A 23503-nucleotide genomic window follows, 5' to 3' on the forward strand; every position below is an offset into this window, starting at 1 on the left:
GCTTTGATCCGGGTGATATTACTGTTACTGTGGGAGAGAAACAAACTATGTAACATCAGATCACATCTTCATGGTTATCCATTTTGCTATTAATTACATACAGTCTATGTATGAACTTACCTTATGTGTGTAGCTGATTTTCAACTATTCAGGCTTATGTCCTCCAACAAGATACATGATGGAATTGTCAGCTGGACTTTTATACTGGGTTAGAACTAGTAGTTTCACGTCCACGGTTTCTTTTTTTAAAAAATAAACTATTCAATTTATTGTTCAAAACATCAGTAAGAGTTGAGCCTAAGCTAAACTGTTTCAACCATATTGTTCCAAAATCAATAACAATAATAGCCTATAAACGAGGCAACTGACTTGCAATGCATGCTGGGAAGCAAACCTCAACATGAAATAAGAGACACCTTAGGCTACATTAGTTCCCCCCTCATTATGAAATACTTTTTACAGTTTTTCACCGTTTTTCTCAGTTGCTAAAACATTGGCTGAAGAAGGTTCTCAGTTGCCTGAACTCATTTAGCTAATTGTTCAGTCTGTTGTTAATACCTTAAACCATTTCACGTGGTAAAACACAATTTGCAGATCCCACTTACACTTTTCAGCAAAACTCTAAACACATTCGCATTCTCAAAACACATTCTGAACTCTAATGCACATGTCATCCATACTGGTAAACACAAGTGACAACAATTACAGTTTTTTTGAATTGCTAAAACACAATTTCTGAAACCTTGCTCCCTTTTTCTAAAAGCATTAAACACAAAACCCTATTTACAAGCACTATTTACAAAACCTCTGACTCCTCTTGCAAAATCAAACTTTCGCCTCAAAACAGGAAACATCAAGTAGAAATTACTACTTTGCTTTGCTCTTTGCATTTTTTTGTTCTTCCTCCTCCTTGTACCTCTATTTTTACAGTATCCTGCATCTCACAAACTTGTGTTTTGATTCTTGTTCTTTGTTGATATGAACTTGCACCAGTCAAAATCTATTGAGCAGTCAGTACTGTAAACAAATGGAAAGCACAATGTTCAGGGCCATACGATTTGTTTACAGTATTGTACAGTATACAGCCTACAATGCACTGTAGTACAGTGTCCAATAAAAATCCTCTTTCTTGCCATCCTCCCCTTCCTCCTCATCCCCCACTTTGCATATGCACTCGTCTTCTTACATAGTTTCTTCTATCCATTTTCATTCCCACCTTCAACAACCTGTTTGCTCTCTGAACTGGCGTATATTGGTTTTGTCACATCATTTGAAACAAGTGAAATCAATTTTGAGTGGTTGTGTTTAATCGATGACATGTGTATGTCTATTTGTATTTCATTTTTGCCACTTGTGTTTACCAGTATGGATACAGTACATAAGCATTAGTGCAGAATGTGTTTTGAGAATGAGTGTTTAAAGTTTTTCTAAAAATTGTGTTTTACCATGCGAAATGGTTTAAGGTATTGACAACAGACTGAATAATTAGCTTAATGAGTTCAAGCAACTGAGAACTTTCTTCAGCCAATGGGTTTTAGTAATTTAGCAACTGAGAAAAACTGTAAGTACTCATATATTTTAGATGTTACATGTACTGTACATATACTGTATATACTGTATCACCACATATGTATTGTGCATACATTGTATGTGCATGGTCTCATATATGTACATATATTGTGCATATACATATATCTTTACAAATATTACCAATACATTTCCCCATATACATCTGAATACATTATGGTGGATATTTCTAACTAATTTGGGGCAGTCATGGCCTACTGGTCAGGACTTGAAACCGAAGGGTTGCTGGTTCAATCCCCGACCAATAGGTAAAATGCTGACCTGATCATGTTGTTGTGGCACTATTCTTCATGGTAGCAAATGGCAACATCATCAGCTGACCAGTTCACAATGTTGTGGCAACATCACTCACAATACTACATGGCAATGTCATCGGCTGACGTCGCGGGGACGGTTCCCATGGCACCAAATGGCAACGTCATCAGTTGACCCGTTTACAACGTTGTGGCAACATCACTCCAAATACTACATGGCAACATCATCGGCTGACATCGCCGGTACATTTCCCACAGCACCAAATGGCAACGTCATCGGCTGACCTAATCACGATGTTGTGGTAACATCACTCCAAATACTACATGGCAACATCATCGGCTGACGTCGCCGGTACATTTCCCACAGCACCAAATGGCAACGTCATCGGCTGACCTAATCACGATGTTGTGGTAACATCACTCCAAATACTACATGGCAACATCATCGGCTGACGTCGCCGGTACATTTCCCACAGCACCAAATGGCAACGTCATCGGCTGACCTAATCACGATGTTGTGGTAACATCACTCCAAATACTACATGGCAACATCATCGGCTGACGTCGCGGGGACGTATCCCACGGCACCAAATGTCAACGTCATCAGCTGACCCGTTTACAACGTTGTGGCAACATCACTCCAAATACTACATGTCAACGTCATTGGCTGACGTCGCGGGGACATTTCCTGATACTAAATGGCAACGTCATCAGCTGACCTGATCATGATGTTGTGGCAACATCACTCACAATACTACATGGCAACGTCATTGGCAGACGTCGCGGAAACTTTTCCCACGGCACCAAATGGCAATGTCACCACCTGACCTAATCACAATGTTGTGGCACCGTTCTTAATGGTACCAAATTGCAACATCATCAGCTGACCAGGTCACAACGTCGCTGCAATGTCACTAATGGTACCAAGTGACGACATTGTCTTGCAAAGTAGCTGTGACGTTGCAACAACGTAGCCAGAAGGTAATGTTGCTGTGACCAAATGACAACTTTATGGCGACGTTGCTGCAACGTCATGTGTTAGCTGGGAGGGCTCTCAATTCGTGAAACACATCACATGACGTAAACCACACATGCCTTTTTTATCACGTTAACTTTTAGTCCTTGTTTGCTTCCTCTGATAGCCTATGTAATAAGAGTTGAGCTAACGACGGGATCCGTGAATTTTATTCATGTATTTTATAAGCTATGTGCAACCAATATGCGTTTCAAGACACAGCCTACTCAGAACGAGTGAACAATAATGAAAATGTAGCCTACACGTCAGTGTTTTACATATCAACGAATGACTAAACCAGGGGTGTCCAAACTGCGGCCAGCCATGCACTTTAATCCGGCCCGCCGAGCATTTATTAGTTTATCATAGGCCGCTCGCTATTTTTTTCCAGTGATAGACGACGTTGTGGTTACAGTTTTTCTCAGTCGCTTTGGTGCTTTTTTCAGATCAGAATGAAAATTCTCATAACTATTAGTTCAACCTCCACAACATTTAGTCATTTGTGCACATCATAGTAGCAATTTCTCCTTCCTCTGAACAAATTGCAAATACTTTTGGACATGTATCAGTTGCTTTCATACAATTCTCTGCTGTTTTTTAACATTATCATTTGCTTATGTCATGTCAGTCAAAATTAACTTTACTTATGAATGCTGAATAGTCGTTCCCAATAAAACTAATAGTCTTCATTCATTGCTTGAGTCATTACATACAAAATTGTTGAACTAGTTATCAAATTCTGTCACAATGCTGTAGAATTGCAAAGAGCATACAGTAAAAATGTATGAATTCAGTGTCTTGTACTCACTTACTCACCTAACTACAGCAATGTGTAACTTTACTGTAGTTTTCAAATGGCTGTACAAGCCACCTATAGTGCTGTCTTGTGCTGTCTTGAGCATGTTCAGGTAGTGTCACCAAGTTCTGACCTTTTTTTGCATTGGAAAACACTGAGAGAACTGTCATAATGAAAACATGACAAAGCCATTTGACTATCTTGTTCATAAACGATGGTGTCAAGACTTCTCATTTTGATGACACTGACAGTTTCATTGACATGAATACGGGCTTTTGAGGAATGGACTATCCATTTTGAGCAAGTGACGTGCTTTTGCAGGTCATCCACTAGGTTTTGCAGTTTTCACTAATTGTTTTGAGAAATGCACTAACTGCTGTGCAAATGTTAATGGTGATGTGAGAATAGCACCAAAGTGACTAAGAAAAACTGTAACTTTAGGCTACTGCAAACTGCTTTACACTCTTCTTAGAGAACGTTTACAATGTCAATGTCAAAACAGCTTGTCACATCGAGATACATAGAACCTCCATTGCAGCAGATCTAACTACGTTATGCTAGTCCATTTACAGTTTTTCTCAGTCGCTTTGGTGCTTTTCTCACATCACTATTAACATTTGCACAGCAGTTAGTGCAATTCTCAAAACAATTAGTGCAAACTGGAAAACCTAGTGGATGACCTGCAAAAGCACGTCACTTGCTCAAAATGGATAGTCCATTCCTCAAAAGCACGTATTCATGTCAATGAAACTGTCAGTGTCATTAAAATGAGAAGTCTTGACACCATCGTTTATGAACAAGATAGTCAAATGGCTTTGTCATGTTTTCATTATGACAGTTCTCTCAGTGTTTTCCAATGCAAAAAAAGGTCAGAACTCGGTGACACTACCTGAACATGCTCAAGACAGCACTATAGGTGGCTTGTACAGCCATTTGAAAACTACAGTAAAGTTACACATTGCTGTAGTTAGGTGAGTAAGTGAGTACAAGACACTGAATACGTACATTTTTACTGTATGCTCTTTGCAATTCTACAGCATTGTGACAGAATTTGATAACTAGTTCAACAATTTTGTATGTAATGACTCAAGCAATGAAATGAAGACTATTAGTTTTATTGGGAACGACTATTCAGCATTCATAAGTATAGTTCATTTTGACTGACATGACATAAGCAAATGATAATGTTAAAAAACAGCAGAGAATTGTATGAAAGCAACTGATACATGTCCAAAAGTATTTGCAATTTGTTCAGAGGAAGGAGAAATTGCTACCATGATGTGCACAAATGACTAAATGTTGTGGAGGTTGAACTAATAGTTATGAGAATTTTCATTCTGATCTGAAAAAAGCACCAAAGCGACTGAGAAAAACTGTAATTTGGGACGCATTTGAGCGTGGGAGAGACGGCGATGGCAACAGTAGTTCCCATTACTGACCATTTATAAACTGTGAGAGGGCACAGCCATAGGCACAGCACTAGCCATAGGCTATATTTGAGTGGAGCTGGCAAAGAGTCTTAAAGTGACAGTGCACCATTTATAAATGAATTAAACAGCATCAAATTAACAGTATTTCTTAAGAAATTAATTTTCTACAACAAAATTATTTTGTCATTTAAATAATACAAAACATTATTATTATTATTATTATTATTATTATTATTTGTGTGAGGCCCGCTGGCCAATTTTTAAAACCCAATGTGGCCCTTCAGTCAAAAGGTTTGGACACCCCTGGACTAACGATTACAGTAAACTCATGAACACGAAGCAGAGCTTAAGTGGCTAATGGGGAGCGTTGGGAGGATTCCCGGTGGGCGTTTTCCCAAATATTAACAAAGTAGCACGCACAAAACATTTGTTTGGAAGTTGTTTGGAAGTTTGGAAGTCGCAGTCAAATCTATATTTGCAGTAATTTAGGGGAGTAAATGTGAGGGGAAGAATTTGGGTGAGCCAGATAGCAAGTCCAATATGTTTAGGGAAAAAATATTTTTGTCACTAAAATTAATTAATAATCGTGATAAATAATGGTGATCTCAATATTGATCAAAATAATCGTGATTATCATTTTGGTCATAATCGTGCAGCCCTAACTTCAAGTAATTTGCATAGCTACTGTCGGGAACACCCACTGGCATGCGTTGACGGAACGCAGCTGTGTGTGGGAGCCGTTAGAGTCTACATAGCACAGCGCTGCCTTTTCTATGTGTGCCACGGAGACGCTGATTAATGCAGTGCTCATTACATACATGATTAGAGTCTCGTGACTGCCGGCTACGGCGTGTGTAGGTCAAAGTCCGCCGATTGCGGCATTCCCCTATTTTGTAAAATTGACTTTTATTCCTCTGGGTGTTGCAATTGATATCAATGATTAAGATGATTGCCCTCAGTAAAAAAGCACAAGAAACAGGACGCAAACAGTTACAAACAGTCAGGTTCTTTGCTTCATAAGATGTCGCGGGCGATCGGCAACGCACACGATGACCAGAGGGCGGCGTCGCGTAAAACAACGTGAGACCGCGAAAACGGCCGTAACGGCGGCCGGTTTCGAACCGGCGATGCAATTCTTAAAGTGCTATATAGCACAGCGCTGCCTTTTCTATGTGTGCCACGGAGACGCTGATTAATGCAGTGCTCATTATATACATGATTAGAGTCTTGTGACTGTGTGTGTAGGTCAAAGAGAGATCTTCATAAGAGATCGCACGTGCCAGCCAGCCCGCACGCACGCACGCACGGATTCGCGATCGCGATTACCGCTGGAGGTAAAATTAACGGGTGACAGCTGCACACGGCATCATGCTGGATTCAAACCGACGATGCTACTGGCCCAATCCTTCAAGTAGCCACGGCTTGTCAATTGAGCTACGGAAGCGCTTATTAACGCAGTGCTCGGTGTTATGTACATTATTAGAGTCTCGTGACGCTGGCCATTGCGTGTAGCCTATAGGTCATATTTCGTAAAATTGATTTCTATTTCATTTCTCTGGCTGTTGCAATTGATATCAATGATTAGTATGAATTCCTTCAGTAAACAGCACACCAAACAGAAAGCAAACAGCTGCAAACAGCCAGGCACTTGGCTTCATAAGAGATCGTGCGTGCCAGCTCGCACGCACGCATGGATTCGCGATCGCAATGAGCACCGGACACCGGACAGCTGTTTTTATTTCTCTGGCTGTTGCAATTGATATCAATGGTTATTAATATGAATGCACTCAGTAAACAGCACCCCAAACAGAAAGCAAACAGTTACAAACAGGTACTTGGCTTCATAAGAGATTGCACGTGCCAGCCCGCACGCACGCACGGATTCGCGATCGCGATGACTGCTGGAGCGTAAAATTAACGCGTGACAGCTGCGCACACAGCATCATGCCGGTTTCGAACCGGCGATGCTACTGGCCAAATCCTTTTTATTAGCCACGTCTTGTCAATTGAGCTACGGAAGGTAACGCAGTGCTCAGTGTTATGTACATTATTAGAGTCTCGTGACGCTGGCCATTGCGTGTAGCCTATAGGTCATATTTCGTAAAATTGATATCAATGATTAGTATGTTGCAATTGATATCAATGATTAGTATGAATGCCTTCAGTAAACAGCACACCAAACAGAAAGCAAACTGTTACAAACAGGCACTTGGCTTCATAAGAGATCGCACGTGCCAGCCTGCACGCACGCACGCAGGCACGGTGCTTGTTTCCCTGCAACAAGAAGGTTCCATCTGGGGGTGATGGAAGACAGTGACACCCTCAGTGTGTTTGAAATGTCCAGTCGATTGCGCAATTTGGTCTTAGTTGCAGTCATTGTCGAAAACCCGGCCTTGCATAGATACGTGGTGGGAAATGGTAGCAACGTTTTCAGCGCTTTTACAGCTATCTCAGGATATTCTGCTTTGATTTTGATCCAAAAACCCGCCAGAGAGGTTTCCTTATACACACTCTTAAGACCACCGTCATTTGTAATTTCAATCAACTGCTCTTCCTCCTGCGCTGACAAGTTAGGACTATTCGGGATATTGACAAATGGGTTGTGGACCCACTCATTGGTTTGCTTTGGAGGATGGGAAGTAACGCTCAAACTCATTTGAAAGCGCAACAAGGTGATCGCGCACCAGCTGCAAGAGAAAGGGCCCTGCCCCAGTCTCTCCCAAAACCCCCACTACTGTTTGGAACATATCAAATACACCCCGGTCCACTCGTCGTCCCCACAAATCAAGCTTGGCTTTAAATGCAGCGACTTTATCTGCCAGTTTAAACACAGTCGTCATTCTCCCCTGGAGTGACAGGTTGAGGTCATTAAGCAACCCGAATATGTCACACAGGTAAGCGAGTTTTGACACCCAGTCCTCATCACTAACATGTGCAGCTAACGGTGACTTTTTTCTGTAAGAAATCTCTGCAGCGGCTCTCGCAACTCAAACACTCTGGCCAGTGACCTGCTAAAGATGCTTGTTTTTTGTTGCTCATTCTAGCAGTTTAGCTAACTTCGTGTGACACTACCGTTCGCCAAGAACTGATCAAGTGAAGTGAGCTGACCTGAGGCTGCGCAGCGCTGAAGGCAATATGTAAAAGTGTTGATGGCGGGATAGACAGACGTAAGAAAATAGACCTTGCAAAATGCAAACATGCGTGCAATCAAATAACTGCATATAGGCCTATGCCATGTAAAAACGTGACATTATTGCGAATTAAATTTAGTTTAGTTTGCATGCATTTTTTTAACTCATGTCGTAGGCTGCGGCCCGGTTAGGAATGTCCCGCGATCCCGGTGGTTGGGGACCGCTGCAGAATGTCTAGGTCGAGTCTGAAAACATGAACAGCGGGGCAACTTGAACTAATGCAAGGAGTAGTCTATTGAATAAAGCGTACAGGGATGTTACAGAGGCTGCAAACACTTTCTCATGAGTGCCAGGGTCACACAGCCTATTAAAAAATGTAGCCTATCCAATATCGAGCGAGGAAATTGCTGAGTCTGAGTGTTCCTATTTTTAAACTGAGAAATGTAAAGTAATTTAAAAGTGTATAAGAAAGAATTGTCTTTTTTGCATTACAATTTACAGTTTTTCTCAGTCGCTATGGTGCTTTTCTCAGATCAGAATGAAAATTCTCATAACTATTAGTTCAATCTCCACAACATTTAGTCATTTGTGCACATCATAGTAGCAATTTCTCCTTCCTCTGAACAAATTGCAAATACTTTTGGACATATATCAGTTGCTTTCATACAATTCTCTGCTGTTTTATAACATTATCATTTGCTTATGTCATGTAAGTCAAAATGAACTATACTTATGGATGCTGAATAATCGTTCCCAATAAAACTAATAGCATTCATTTCATTGCTTGAGTCATTTCATACAAAATTGGTGAACTAGTTATCAAATTCTGTCACAATGCTGTAGAATTGCAAAGAGCATATACAGTAAAAATGTGAAACGTACGTATTCAGTGTCTTGTACTCACTTACTCCCCTAACTACAGCAATGTGTAACTTTACTGTAGTTTTCAAATGGCTGTACAAGTGTATAGTGCTGTCTTGTGCTGTCTTGAGCATGTTCAGGTAGTGTCACCAAGTTCTGACCTTTTTTTGCATTGGAAAACACTGAGAGAATAAACTGTCATAATGAAAACATGACAAAGCCATTTGACTATCTTGTTCATAAACCATGGTGTCAAGACTTTTCATTTTGATGACACTGGCAGATTCATTGACATGAAGACTTGCTTTTGAGGAATGGACTATCCATTTTGAGCAAGTGGCGTGCTTTTGCAGGTTATCCACCAGGTTTTGCAGTTTGCACTAATTGTTTTGAGAAATGCACTAACTGCTGTGCAAATGTTAATAGTGATGTGAGAAAAGCACCAAAGCGACTGAGAAAAACTGTAAGTTATATGTAGGCCTATTTTATGTATTTCTATGTTGAGTAATCACAAATAGAGTTAAGGGGATGAAAATTCATTGTTGAAATTGATTATTTAAGTAGCCTGGGCTACAGTATAAGTCATCCTTCCTAGGGCTCTGTGGTCCTCTGTGGGCCTGTCATGTTGTTATACCTCACATCCTGGCTTGTTGATTGGCCTATGTATAGTAAGTAGTATAAGTATAAGAATATATACTCTTTGAAATTTGGTCTCTGCATTTATCCCAATCTGTGAATTAGTGAAACACACTCAGCACACAGTGAGGTGAAGCACACACTAATCCTGGCGTAGTGAGCTGCCTGCAACAACAGCGGCGCTCGGGGAGCAGTGAGGAGTTAGGCGCCTTGCTCAAGGGCACTTTAGCCATGCCTACTGGTCGGGGTTCGAACCGGCAACCTTCCGGTAACAAGTCCGAAGCGGTAACCAGTAGGCCACGGCTGCCTCATCTGGCGGCACATGTTGTACTGTGCCTTCATGGATTCCAGATATAACATAAGCATCGGTATAAGCAGTTGTTTGCAACTGACACAAGCCAAATACATTGTCGTTGTATCTTGCGTCATGCTGTGCAGTGTGAAATAGTCTTGGTGGTTTATTGCCACTTTGGGAAATCTCCTACATGCTTTATGAATTGAACACCTTTCCTGTGTATTTGGGAATGCATATACTGCAATACATATACTATGGAAAAATAATTTTAAAATCTATTTTAAAAATAATGATACACAACTGGGTATAGAGTACAACGCTTTGTTGGACAGTATTGTGGCTGACACCTTGTTTTGTGGCACATACATTTTATTTTTAGCAAACATAGTTTTCACTAACCCTAAAAACTTTAGTGTGGTTTATTGCACATAAATAAATTTGTGTTGAACTGCTCACCCTGTCCCTGTCCCTGAATGCTTTGAAAAGCAATTTACCAAAAATCTTGTCAGACCTGTTGAAGAGACCCGCCTACACCTCCAATTCTGTAAGTGCAAAGATCGGCGATACAGGTAACCAGTCATCATGGCACACCTGTCGGTATTGGTGCTGTTTGGGTTAGTTGTTTCCCAAATTAAAGCCAGTGGGTTCTTAGGGGGCTCTATGAGTTTCTCTCTTAGAACGGAGAAGCCTGATGGATCCTTTGAGGTATGTGTAATATGCTGTTTATTAACCTATGTTGTTTGATCTAAAGACTAAAAGCACATTTAACTAGAATGCAAACCTGACATCAAGGTGTGCTACAAACCATGCAATGTTGTATTCTGTGTAGAAAGAAAGTTTGTTTGATCTTTGTTATTATTCATTGTTTTTAACTATGTAATAACACTGTTGTTAATATGGTGGCATACTGGTAGGTGGACTTTTATTACAGGGAATACAAACAAACCTGTGACGATCAGCTCAGCTGGCAATGCCAGAGTGGCGACTGTGGTACCCTGATTAAGTCAGAGGTTCTCATCAATGAAGCCAACTCAAGTGCTGCGGCTTCGTGCCAGTCTGAGGGTCATATGACAAGGAATGTGCCTACGAATTCACCTTTCATTTTAAGGTACATTTTTATATTACTGTAACTATGCTGACATGATGTGTCACCTGTCTTTCTTGAGGCCTCTGATTAGGTTCAAATTTGAAGTAGTTTGAAATTTACCATTCACTGTGTCATGACTGCATTTGAAAGAGAGGGTTCATTCAATTGATACCATAAATATGTACAAAAATCTCCTTGTCTGTTTATTTAGTTTTGGTTTATTTGTATATTTCACTAGCCTACAACTATTGTGTACCATTTTATTTATTTTCTATTATGATTGTAATCTCGGCATTGTTGGAAATGAGGGCTAGCCTCCATGAATTAAGCGAAGGTGATGGTGATGATACATAGAGCAACTGTTTGAGTAATGCTGCTGGTCAACCAAATAACTGGTTCCATGTATTCTTATTGGATGATGCAGATCATTTGTCTATAAGAGTTCTCCAGAAAAATATTGGTCGCCCATTATTAGTTTATTTGTTTATGTGCAAGATGCTGATCACTGACCTAAATTTGTGTCAGTTATGTAATTTAGGGGACTGGATGGGGATCTTCAGTTTTTCAGTTTTTCTTCAGTGCTTGTGAGAAAATTATCAGAACTCGAGAGAAAAGAAATGAAGTCAAACTGGTTGACTGTAGGTGTCAGGTCAAAGATTCAGTAGTTGAAAGTAACTGACTAACTAACTAACTAACTAAATTCGGTAGTTAGCTTTCAATAGGAAAACCTTTGCGTAAAATGTATTACCTTCTTACTTTTTGAAAACTGTTTGTGATCATTGTATAGCAATATTAGAGCAATAAGGTCCCATTTTACAGATTACATTTCTAAAAAGAAGAAGAAGGGGGGGGGGGGTGAAAAATGAAGTCAGTCTGGTTTAACAAAAGCCCAAAACCATACACTGCTGGTCCAGCTCAGTTGATGCTGGAGGCAATCTCACATTTGGCCTCCGCTCTCAGTTTAAAATGTGAGGTTGTACGTTTACATTTTTGAAGCATGTGTTGTGTGTGTTGCGTATGTCACAAGCACAAATTGCATGTGAGCCCTATCTTGCGCTTAGAGCCCTATATGTTATTGAGTTATTTTTTGATGTTTTAAACTAAAGAAAATGCTCATTGTTGGCACATTACTATCCTGAGGCAGCTAAGTGATTGTGCTATTGACCATAAAATAAAAAACTAGTCTTAAAGCAAAGTTACAGTATATTTCACTATTATTTTAAGGACATATTATTTAGAAAGCTATCTAGTCCATGAGTCAATGCAATGCAAAGACTGCTAAGTGTTTATTACCTATAGTGTGCTTAGCTGAATGTCCTTGTAATCATTGTCGATATACTGTAAAAAATGACTTAATCTAAAACTTTGCATTATGGAGCCTATGAGCTCAAGTCATATGCCTACATAGGCAGGTGCAGAAAGTGTGTATACTCTGCTTGTTACACCATGGTTCATCAACTAGCCTAACTGTTCTAGAGAATCTGGCACACCTGTTTTGACAATGCGAGCATTGGTGGAATGCGATTATTGATTAGATACATTCACTTGGTCAGTCGTCTTCAGTATAGCAGTGAAAGCAAGGTGCAAGCTCACCTGGTTTGGCACTGATTAATGAAGAAATGTAACCTTTTTGAACCACGCGCCTGGGGCCCAACCAATTTTTCTGCTGTTAAAATTGGATTTGGGTACACCCTAAATGCACTTGCACCATGTTTCAGAATGTGCACATAGATCGTTAAGTTAGGGCCCATGATTTTACAGCACAAATACAATATTACATAAAAAATATTATAGAATTATTTACAATTGATGAAGAAATATGAGTGTGTTGCTAAATACTGAAAAAAAGTATAGATCAGATGTAACTTTAGGTAAGCTAAAGGTATTGCTGTAACTGAAATTGAAATGGAATGTATTGTGAATGACATATACAGTACCGTCCAGAATTATTGGCACCTCTGCTAAAGTTGACTAAAAACTGATACAAAAAATAATCTGTTGGTGATTTATTGTAATCTCACAATAAAAATCCAACCTTGAAGGAAAGCACATTTATTTTGAGAAAAAGGAAAATCTCATAAAGAAATAAATATTTTCTGACTTACAAATGTCAACACACTTTCTTTTTAATTAAATTAAGTGTATTCGCTTGTCTTTCCGATGTTGAAAAATTACTAGAGGATTTAGCCTCTGTGTGACTTTATTTTCATACCAGAGTGAAAAAGAAAGTCTACTACTTCTGAAAGTTCACAGACACTGATTAACTTAAAGGAACCGTATGTAAAAATTGTATTTCAATTAATCATAAAATTGCCCTGATATGTCACTAGACATTACGAAATCATGTTCATTTCAAATACTTATATCACTGACAACAGTAGTCTGGCCAGGATATTGTCATTTAAAAAGTGAAGTTGCAGCCCTCAACTGATGTTGATGTTGTCATGTTGTGTTTTGGCCTAATGCGCAACCCTCCACCTATCTACTAATCACAAAGTCAGTAGTGTTTCGTCATCCGGTTGCCAACTCTGCCAGTCAGAGGGGAGGGGAAGGGGATACACCGCTCTACAGTAATTTGAAAGTGATTGTAGTACCCGTTTTGGCCACAATCTTACATACGGTTCCTTTAAATAAATTGAAATTAGATAGGAAAATGCTTCTGTTAGGTTTTGTATATGGTATATATATATTATATATAAGATTTTTCAGGGGTGGCAATAATTGTTTTAGTTAAAAAATACCAACATCTAACCAACATGTTTTAGTTAAAAAATATGTATTATTTTATGAGATTTTCCTTTTTTTCAAAATAAATTTGCTTCCCTTCAAGGTTGGATTTTTCCAAATGTTTTGTTCTGTTGTCATTGTGACATTTCAGACAAAACAGATTGTTTTTATACCGGTTTTTAGTCAACTTTAGCAGAGGTGCCAAACCTCCAGAATTACACCTGTGCTAAAGTTGACTAAAAAGAGGAAAATAAAATCATCTTTTGGAAATTGATCTTAATGCCTTAAATAAAAAAAATGAGGAAATATCCAACCTTTAAGGACACCAATTTTCTTTGTGAATGAAAAATGTATTATAATTAAATACATGTTCTTCCTTAAAATACAGGGGTCATAAGTATTGGCATCCCTATGTTAAATTCCCATAGAGGCAGGCAGATTTTTATTTTTAAAGGCCAGTTATTTCATGGATCCAGGATACTAAAGTTTCCTTGGCATTTGGAATTAAAATAGCCCCACAACATCACATACCCTTCACCATACCTAGAGAATAAAACATAACATAAAAATAAAACGTGGCCGCGGCTATTTCCATATTTCCATTGTGCACACAGCGCTTGGTCTCTCCACACCGATTAGTCTTGGTGGTATATCTCACAAACACCTTGATCAAAACATAGCAAACCATATATCGAAATAAACAGCAGACCTTACCGAACGAGGATATGAAGCATTCCTCTGTACAGTAAGCGGATCCCGAGTTTTGAAATTGCAACAAAAATTCTACATGTTATCCTACTTTGGGCTGAAATTCTAATATGTTCTATAGCAGCCCAAAAATAATGAACTTGCTTTCCGAATCATAGAATCAAAAGTTGGTCATGGCTTGCACAGATCAACTGTGATTTTTAATAGATATTTCTACCAGCATGCTTCAGGTGACATGGATGCAGACACAAAGTATTTTTCCCTAATATAAAGGCTGACCTAAGATGCAAGCACGATCACATCATACCATATGGGTAGCCTAGAGAGACTGCCTTGAAAACAATATAGCCAAGAGCTCATTTCCAAAATGCTATAAATCCATTTTTGTAAACATTAATTGTGTTTTCAGGTAATATCAATAAAACTGCAGTTGTGTTGTTTTGGTTGAGTAAATAACAATTACCCAATTACAGTTTGGAGCCAAACTCTTCTTATGTGTCGTAATATATTATGTGTTATATTACTATTAATTTAAATACCCCCCCCCCACTCCCGTTTTGGCGTGCCACCTCAAGATTTGCAATGCCCTCCCTTGGCCACTCCTGTCAGCCACTTTCGATTTTGAAACTATAGCATCATCCCCCTCATCGCTGCCCTGACCTTTTTAGGATGGAAACATTAGTGGATAATGGTGTTCCAGACTACCTCCCTGAAAGGACATTTAGGTGGGTGTGGCCTAGCTAATATATACCAGCATTTGAGCATTTGAACTTCATGTGGTTGATTTTAAAAGGGATTCAGGATGCTGTTGGGATTCTAATGTACATGGGGCACGTGATTGGTCACTGACCACACTGGTTGATGTGGGAACACGGACAGACACAAACAGGCCAAACAGATCACCTGTCTCTGCAACAGTGCCAAGGCTACGGTATGTCCTGTTTGATAGTTATGTGGATGTGTTATATCATGTCACTGGATTTGCCACAGTGCTGAAATTTGTCTCTATCATTTCTTTGAAAAACAAATCAAATGAAGAATCCCCCAGAATTGCCCCCTAAACATTGAGCTGTTGGTCCATGACCCAGATGATGATGAGGTGCGATGCAAATTTTCTGCAGAGGCAGGGGGAAACTCATCATGCTCATCATGTCACTCTCATCCAAGTATCAACCTAAACCAGGTCTGATTTGTAATTTTGTTTTTCAGTTTTCCGTTTTCAGTAATTAAGTGTGTGCATATAAAGGTACATTTTCTAATGGTATGTCATACCACAGAAATATGAAAATATATACTTGAAGTTTGTACTGGTTGCTATGAGAATTTGTTTTGCTTGTAGAGAATTGGAGCAAAAGAAGAATGTGTAAAAAGTGATGTGTTAAAATGACACATTGCTGTGTGTGCTCAGGGACAACACATTTTGTGTCAATTTCAACAGTTATGTGGAAATGAATTGTGTGACTGGCTGGGTAGGTTAAAAAGTTAAAATACAGGTTTTTTTGTTAGATAGCTGAAATTTGTCTTTAACCTTTCAATCAGCCACGCAATTGCTGTGTTGAAATTGACACAAAATGTGTTGTCCCTGAGCACACACAGCAATGTGTCATTTTAACACATCACTTTTTAGATCACAACAGCATTTTTAAATCTGCATATTGATATTGATTCTAAAAACAGATACCATCTATTACTGGAGGTTAGCAACCAAATAATAACATGTATAATATATTCACAGGAGCGTTGTGTTCTAAATGGCAATGGCTCGTTGTCTGTTGGAACACATGTGTTTGAGATGATCTTGGAGGATTACCCAAAAGAAGACATTACAATCACGTACACAGATGGGACATCTTCCGTCAGGCATCATCTCAACAAGACTGCAATGCTAAATCCATCACCGATAAGCCAGATCCCCTTGCAGTTTACAGTGGAGGGTAAGGGTGTCTTTGTGACCAGTACCACATCATAAGGATGTAAGATGTGACTGAATGTGTGCCCGTCACAATTTAAAGGATAGGGGTGGTGGTGGTGGTGTGTGTGTGTGTGTGTGTGCGTGTGTTAGGGATGTAACGATTACCGGTATAATGATAAACCGTGATAAAAATGTTGACGATAACAATTACCGTTTTCTTTTGAAATATCATAATTATCACGGTTGATTACCACGGTGTTGAAACCGTGTGTTTAATCCTTCCCAGCTTCATCCGAGCCTGCTTTTGACATACAGTAGGCCTGGTACAATGAAGCAAAATTGGTACCCTACTGATTCTATTGTCTAATTGATGGTTTTAACTGCTATTTGGATTAGGCTACAACTGATTTTAAAAGGCGGAACATTTTCACCGCAAAACTTGCACTGTATCATTTAGCCACTCTGCGTCTTTTTATGTTCACGTCCACATTAAATCCATTCCACTCACGTTATCAGAAGAACACAGTAGCATAAAGTTTTATTTCGAACACTTAATTTGGTCTCACTCAGGGTAGGAATTTCACTACGGCCACGTCATTGCCCCTTGCGTTGGCCGTGATGTCCCTTTGAAAATCAGAGGTTTACAGGCAAGGGTGGCCTTGGTGCCCTTCTTTCAATATTCTGCTTTGCGTCCTACTAATAGCGATTTTTATTTAGCCTATGGCCTGTCAAAATATTCACAGCGCAAATTAATTTAGTCTTTTACGCAGTGGAGAAAGAAAGTGCGTCTAAATTCACCCATTCTTCTCAGTTGAACTACTCGCGAAGTAGCCTACTTATCACACAGACATCACAAGTATCCTATCACATGAAAGAGCTTTTTCTCAGCTTTTAAACGATGTTAGCAGCAAATTGCTGTGGTGAACGGTTCGCGAGAAAAGTAAATAATATAATTCAATTTAATCATAAATTCTACTGAAGGTTTTGCGTCCATCTCCCTACCCATTCCTCTCGGTGCAATACTTCACGAACCTTTCGTTTAACACACGACAAACCATATATCAGAATAAACAGCAGACCTTACCGAACACAAAGGTGTAAAGCAGTCCCCTGTACAGTTAGCCGTTCCAGAGTAATCCAGTTTTGAATTTGCAGTAAATTTCGACATGCATGGATGTCTCCAAATTTGGGCTTTAAGTTTTACAATGTGTTTAAATTGTTCCACATGATTTCATAACGGGCCAAATACAAAATAAATGTTACAAATATCGCCTAGATATCGGTAAATCAGAGGACAGCTGACTAAGAGTTTGTGAAAGTAGATCACAAAATGCTAAGCATGCATCTAGGCTATTTGAGTTTCTTAAAGCTGAACTGTGCTTAAATTGTTCAATACATGATTTCATAACAGGCCAAATATAAAATAAATGTTAAATATAGCCTAGATATCTGTAAATATTAGATGATCAGATAATTTGCAGTTCTATGTAATATGTCATGTTTCATGTTTTTGTAATGTTTCATACAGTGATGCAGGTCTACTGCAGTGAATAGGCTACAACTTTGATCATTTTTATAGCCTACTACTGTATAGTTAACTTTGGCCTTGGTGCCCTAACATGTGGCCTTTGTGCCCTCCACCAAATATGCCCAACTGAAGGCCAAGTGGCCTTGCCTCCAGAATGGTGAAATTCCAAGCCTGGTCTCACTCATTGGATCCAAATAACATAGCAACCTCCAAGTAATGTTAGGGTAAGTGAAGCTATAAGCACATAGCCAATTAAACATGAACAGGACACTTTTTGAAACTATTTCAGCTTGTGTAGGCCTATCAGTGCTTTCTGAACATATTGAACACACTTTTTAAAATACCGTGATAATACCGAAAACCGTGATAATTTTGGTCACTATAACCGTGAGGTTAAATTTTCATACCGTTACATTCCTAGCGTGTGTACGTGTGTACATGTGTACATGCAGAAATACACTTCTGAGAGTGTGTTTTTGTACTTCAGTTCTTTCTCCCACGGAAAGCTGCTTAACTGGGAAGACAAGGCCACAGTTCCTGACTCCAACACCTTGGCATGAAGACATTCATATAGCAGCTGTTGGAAATAGATTGCAGCTGGAACTCCGGGCACAATCCACTGAAACCAGGTTAAACTGTGCTGTTGTGTTGTGTGTTGGCCTGAAAATGTGATTGCAGAATGTTTCGAAGTTCGAAGGTGCAATTCTGAAATTAGGGCAGGGCAGCCTACAGCCTGTCATGTTTCCTGTTGGGTTTTTTTCTGGAGCCATTCACTGTCTTTTGACTTTAAAAAAAATGAACACCACATTCTGTTTGATGTTATTTCTTTATGAACAATGCACACAGTTGCAGAAATGCTGCTAACTATTCAGTACTCTTCACAGAATCATAGACTTCCAGATCAGTGGGCCTCAGAACATGTCCAAATTACTGACCAGTGAGAGCAATGGGATTGCCGTGGCAACGCTGGAATGGACACCACAGCAGAGTGATCTCAATCGCTCTGTTCCAGTGTGTTTCACCGCAGACACAGCGACAAGGTGAGGATGTGAATGTGTCCAGTCATCAGCCCTGATCATTTATCTCTCTTACTGTCATACTTTAAACAGTTTTAAAAACTCACCTAGCCATTATCTTTGCAGCCAATCAGAGATGAGATGTGTTGTGGTGATGGTAGGACAGTCGTTGCCACTGACAGGTAAGATTTCACCTGTCCATGTAACTGCCAATTGAACAAATTTCAAACTTGGAATACTGTATGTAGAACTACATGTGCGCACTGCATGTTTTCAGGTAATGGGGAGGTTTCCTGCAAGGAGAACATCATGACCATTACTGTGAATAAAACATCCATACCGGGCATAAATGATACATGGCTTCATATGATCGACCCTTCTTGCTCGCTCACCTCCAATGACACACATGTCATGGGCACAATATCAATTAACACTTGTGGGACACAGATGGAGGTATGTTTACTTTATTCTTCTAGTTTACTTGCTTATTCTGTGAACATATAACCAATGACATAAATCTCCTTCCTTCCTTCAGGAAGAAGGTGATTACATTATTTTCAAAAATGTCATCACCTCATTCGATGAACCTGGCAAAATCATTACTAGGAGGGGCCATGTCACAATTGGGTTCTCATGTCAGTACCCTAAGGTTATGAATATCAATAGCCACTATCTGAACAAAAAATCAGACTATGTTTTCACTGAGGCCAGCTTTGGAAGCTTCAGCTACACATTTGAAGTGTTTACGGACGCCAACTTCACCACTGCGATAGCCCCTGCATCATTCCCCGTAGAGTACGAACTGCTGGACATGATCTTTATGGGCATCAAATCTCAATCCGCATTTCCAAACACAAGGATGTTTGTGGAGTCCTGCAGATCCACACCTACAGTTAACCCAAGGGGTCCTGTCTACTATGACTTAATCAGTAATGGGTAAGACTTCTTATCCTGTTCTATTTTTAACTGTCTTACTTTCATGATCACACGATTTCATGATTCTCCTAGAAAACTGTTCAGCATATGCTTTAATGTCATGATGTTATTGTTGTGTCAAATGAGAGGTCTAACATATGTTCCTTTCACAAAAAAAACATATCTACCTGAAGGTGCTCTGTTGATGATACCCTGGTTGAATTTCCACACGGTCCAATGAATTATAATTTTGAGATCCAAGCATTTAAGTTCACAGGAGAGTTTGATGAGGTACGTTTACAAATGTAATAATTTAAAAATATCTCCTTTAATGTATTGTGTCCTGTGTTCACTAACACATGATCTCTGTGTGGCTTTGTTGTCTGGACAGGTGTTTATTAGCTGCTCAGTGATCCTGTGTGAGGCAGGCAACCCAAACTCCAGGTGTGCTCAGGGCTGCGTGAAAGATGCCTCTCGCAGGCGTAAGCGAGGGACCGGACTCGAGACAGCTAGCCATTTCCTCACTATGGGTCCATTTCGGGTGGCTAGAAATGCTCAACATCGGTCAGGTAAGTCACGCCTGCACATTTAACTGGACTTCTGAAAGATGTGTCACATAAAGAAGGCTCTTCATTTAACCATCTGCTTTTTACAGGTCAACAGCAAGCATCCAGCAAAGATGGCTCTAGTTTCTATGAGCAAACAAATGCCACTACTTTTGTTCTCGCTGGTCTTTTCATGGCTTCACTTGTGCTGCTGATGGGAGTCCTACTCTACCGGCGTCACAGATACAGAACCCTTGCCTTATCAGTTCCAGACTACCATAGTTCTGGAAGGCATGGATAAAGCCACATAATATTTCCACAACCTCTAATACACATTCTGTATATAATTTAAATTGAAATGCAGAATTTTGACCAAACTAAAACTGTCAAATACTCTCTGACAAAACATTAAGATCATTTCATTAAATGAGGGCTAACCCGCAATGATTTCTCGAGTTTAAATAAATCCACTAAGGCGGGGAAAAAGGTAGGCAAACAAAGGTAAACTTTAGAGGACTGATTCTAGGTAATGCAAAAACTAAGATTGCAGTTTCTGGAATATCTTAAAATAAATTAACTGTGTCTCATACTCAGGGACATTAAAGGAATTAATGCTAGTCTGAGTATTTTTTGCTTTAAAATAAACTCACAAGCATACATACTTAAACTTCCCAGTGATGCTGCTGGTGGTATACTGTAGTCATAATGGTTTCCTTCTGCAACTCAGAGTATGATTGTGGCAAAATATTAATCCATGTTTACAATTTACACATATCTACATGTATCTCTTCTGTGTGGCAAATAAGGAAATAAAACTATTTGGAGCCAACAGTGTTTTGTCTTCACAACAACTTATTTTTGACCTGCAAAGGTTACAAAGTATATGACAGCTAAATATCTGAAATGAATACTGATCTTTAGAATGCTATAGAATTTTTTATTGATTCAGAAAAGCTATTGCAATGTTCTGAAATCCAATATGTAAGGGATAATGTATAGAACACCGGTCATTATTGGGAAAATAAGTCCCGACAGGGCGAACCGGGCCCCGACGTGGGTGAGGTGTGGTTATAGTGGTGGTTGCTAGGTTGTTGCTAGGATAATTCACATGATTGCTAGGTTGTTGCTAGGCAACATATGGTGGTTGGAATGCAAAATAAATCAGATGCTATGATGGTTACTAGGGTAATCATGTTGGTTGCTAGGTTGACATTATAGTGGTGGCTGCTATGTTATTGGTAGGGTAATTAAGATGTTGCTAGGGTAGTCATGGTGGTTGCTATGGTAACTCAAGTGGTTGCTAGGCTGGTTGCTAGGGTAATCATTTTGGTTGCCATGTTGCTTGCTAGGTATTGTGGAAGTGGTTGATAGGTTGTTGCTCGGTTAGTTGTGGTTGTTGCTATGCTGGTTGCTAGGTTAAAGGAATTATCCGGAGTAAAATGCACTTTAGATCAATTTACGGATGATTGGGAGTACATACGTTGAGTTGACATCAAAATCATGTCATTCGGATGTGTTTTGAGAAAGTTCGATTTTACCGTTTTTAGTCAAAACACTGGAAGTGATCAGGGCAAGTAATTTCGCCGCTACGAAACGCTATTTTTATACCTCTTCTACAGTTCCAAACAACATTAGACTTACGTGGTAGTGAGTAGAGGGTCCCTACAGCCAAACCGAAGTATCCCGAGGTCTTTATGTGGTCGGATAGAGAGTCCAGAAGAAATTTCATCAAGCCAGTACCTTTCCGGAAATGTTGCTGCTGCTGCAGCTGGCGTCTTTAGGGGAAGTCCGTAGGAGTCGATTGCCGAGTGTGGAGTAACACGCTCTGGAAATTCACAATTTCGTCGCCGTTTTAAAAATAAAATAAAACATAGTCCAGTCCATACAACTTCATTTCAATTTCGAAAGAAATACTGGACTATGTTTTTTTTAAAAAAAAAACGGCAACGAAATTGTGAATTTCCAGAGCGTGCTCGGCAATCGACTCCTACGGACTTTCCCCTAAAGACGCCGCCAGCTGCAGCAGCAGCAACATTTCCGGAAAGGTACTGGCTTGATGAAATTCATTCTGGACTCTCTATCCAACCACATAAAGACCTCGGGATACTTCGGTTTGGCTTTAGGGACCCTCTACTCACTACCACGTAAGTCTAATGTTGTTTGGAACTGTAGAAGAGGTATAAAAATAGCGTTTCGTAGCGGCGAAATTACTTGCCCTGGTCACTTCCAGGCTAACGAGTTTTGACTAAAAACGGTAAAATCCAACTTTCTCAAAACACATCCGAATGACATGATTTTTTGATGTCAACTCAACGTATGTACTCCCAACCATCCGTAAATTGATCTAAAGTGCATTTTACTCCGGATAATTCCTTTAATCTCATTGTTTGCTATATTACTTGCTAGGTTGCAACTGTGGAAGTGGTTGTTAGGCTGTTGCTAGGGTAATTATGGTGGTTGCTATGCTGGTTGCAAAGGTAATCATGTTGGTTGCTAGGTTGTCATCTTGGAAATGGTTGATAGGTTGTTGCTAGTGTACTTGAGATAGTTGGTAGGCTGTTGCTAGGTTAATCATGTTAAATCATGCAACATATTCTACCTTGTCTGTGGACATTGTTATTTGCAAAGCTGGTGCTGGATAAACAAATAGTGCGTGCGACAGAGGAAAAGTTCTGTGGTGTTTCTTTAATATTGTTGGCAGGAGGCATAGTTGATGATAACTGACAGTTGGAATAGCTGAACAGTTAAATTGTTGAGTAGTTTAATGGCTAGATTATTTAAAAGTGAATTATTTTAGTGAGGACTTTTATTTTGAAATAGCTGTGGGCAGGGCAAGCAGTGGAACACTGGCCACCTGGCCCAGGATTCTAATTGCTTAATGGCCCTATTCGCCTTATTCACCCGTGGGCCATTACGAGGCTGAAGGGTACACTTGTCATTACACCTCTGTCCAGCAGATGGTAATGCACTCCGTTTGCAAATGCCAAATACACTGTCGTTGAATCTTGCATCATGCTGTGCAGTGTGAAATAGGCTTGCTTCCTGATTGCCACTTCGGAA

The 23503-nt window shown here is 39.7% G+C and overlaps 1 protein-coding gene across 1 annotated transcript; it reads left to right on the forward strand.

Annotated features, from left to right (window-relative positions):
- The first annotated feature begins 10569 nt into the window (after positions 1–10569).
- LOC143126002 (scavenger receptor cysteine-rich domain-containing protein DMBT1-like) lies at positions 10570–21274 on the forward strand. Its single transcript, XM_076287904.1, has 13 exons — positions 10570–10710; positions 10920–11113; positions 15321–15458; positions 15566–15710; positions 16263–16461; positions 18455–18596; positions 18852–19007; positions 19110–19165; positions 19261–19436; positions 19519–19919; positions 20093–20189; positions 20290–20467; positions 20554–21274. Exons 1-13 carry the CDS (start codon positions 10588–10590, stop codon positions 20742–20744), a joined length of 2196 nt encoding a protein of 731 aa, XP_076144019.1. The 5' UTR covers positions 10570–10587; the 3' UTR covers positions 20745–21274.
- The last annotated feature ends 2229 nt before the right edge of the window (positions 21275–23503 follow it).

The sequence above is a fragment of the Alosa pseudoharengus genome, unplaced genomic scaffold (assembly GCF_046254945.1).
Source record: "Alosa pseudoharengus isolate Yale_2024_CS ecotype anadromous, Long Island Sound unplaced genomic scaffold, YU_APseudo_1.1 YU_APseudo_1.1_scf_16, whole genome shotgun sequence".
Lineage (NCBI taxonomy): Eukaryota > Metazoa > Chordata > Actinopteri > Clupeiformes > Clupeidae > Alosa > Alosa pseudoharengus.

What these genes read in the sequence shown, in the direction of transcription:
- LOC143126002 (XM_076287904.1), top strand. Translation starts at nt 10,588, where the DNA reads ATGGCACACCTGTCGGTATTGGTGCTGTTTGGGTTAGTTGTTTCCCAA. An exon ending in CTTGCAGTTTACAGTGGAGG is followed by an intron (nt 16,462 to 18,454) that starts GTAAGGGTGTCT and finishes TTTGTACTTCAG; the next exon opens with TTCTTTCTCCCACGGAAAGC. An exon ending in CTTGTGGGACACAGATGGAG is followed by an intron (nt 19,437 to 19,518) that starts GTATGTTTACTT and finishes TCCTTCCTTCAG; the next exon opens with GAAGAAGGTGATTACATTAT.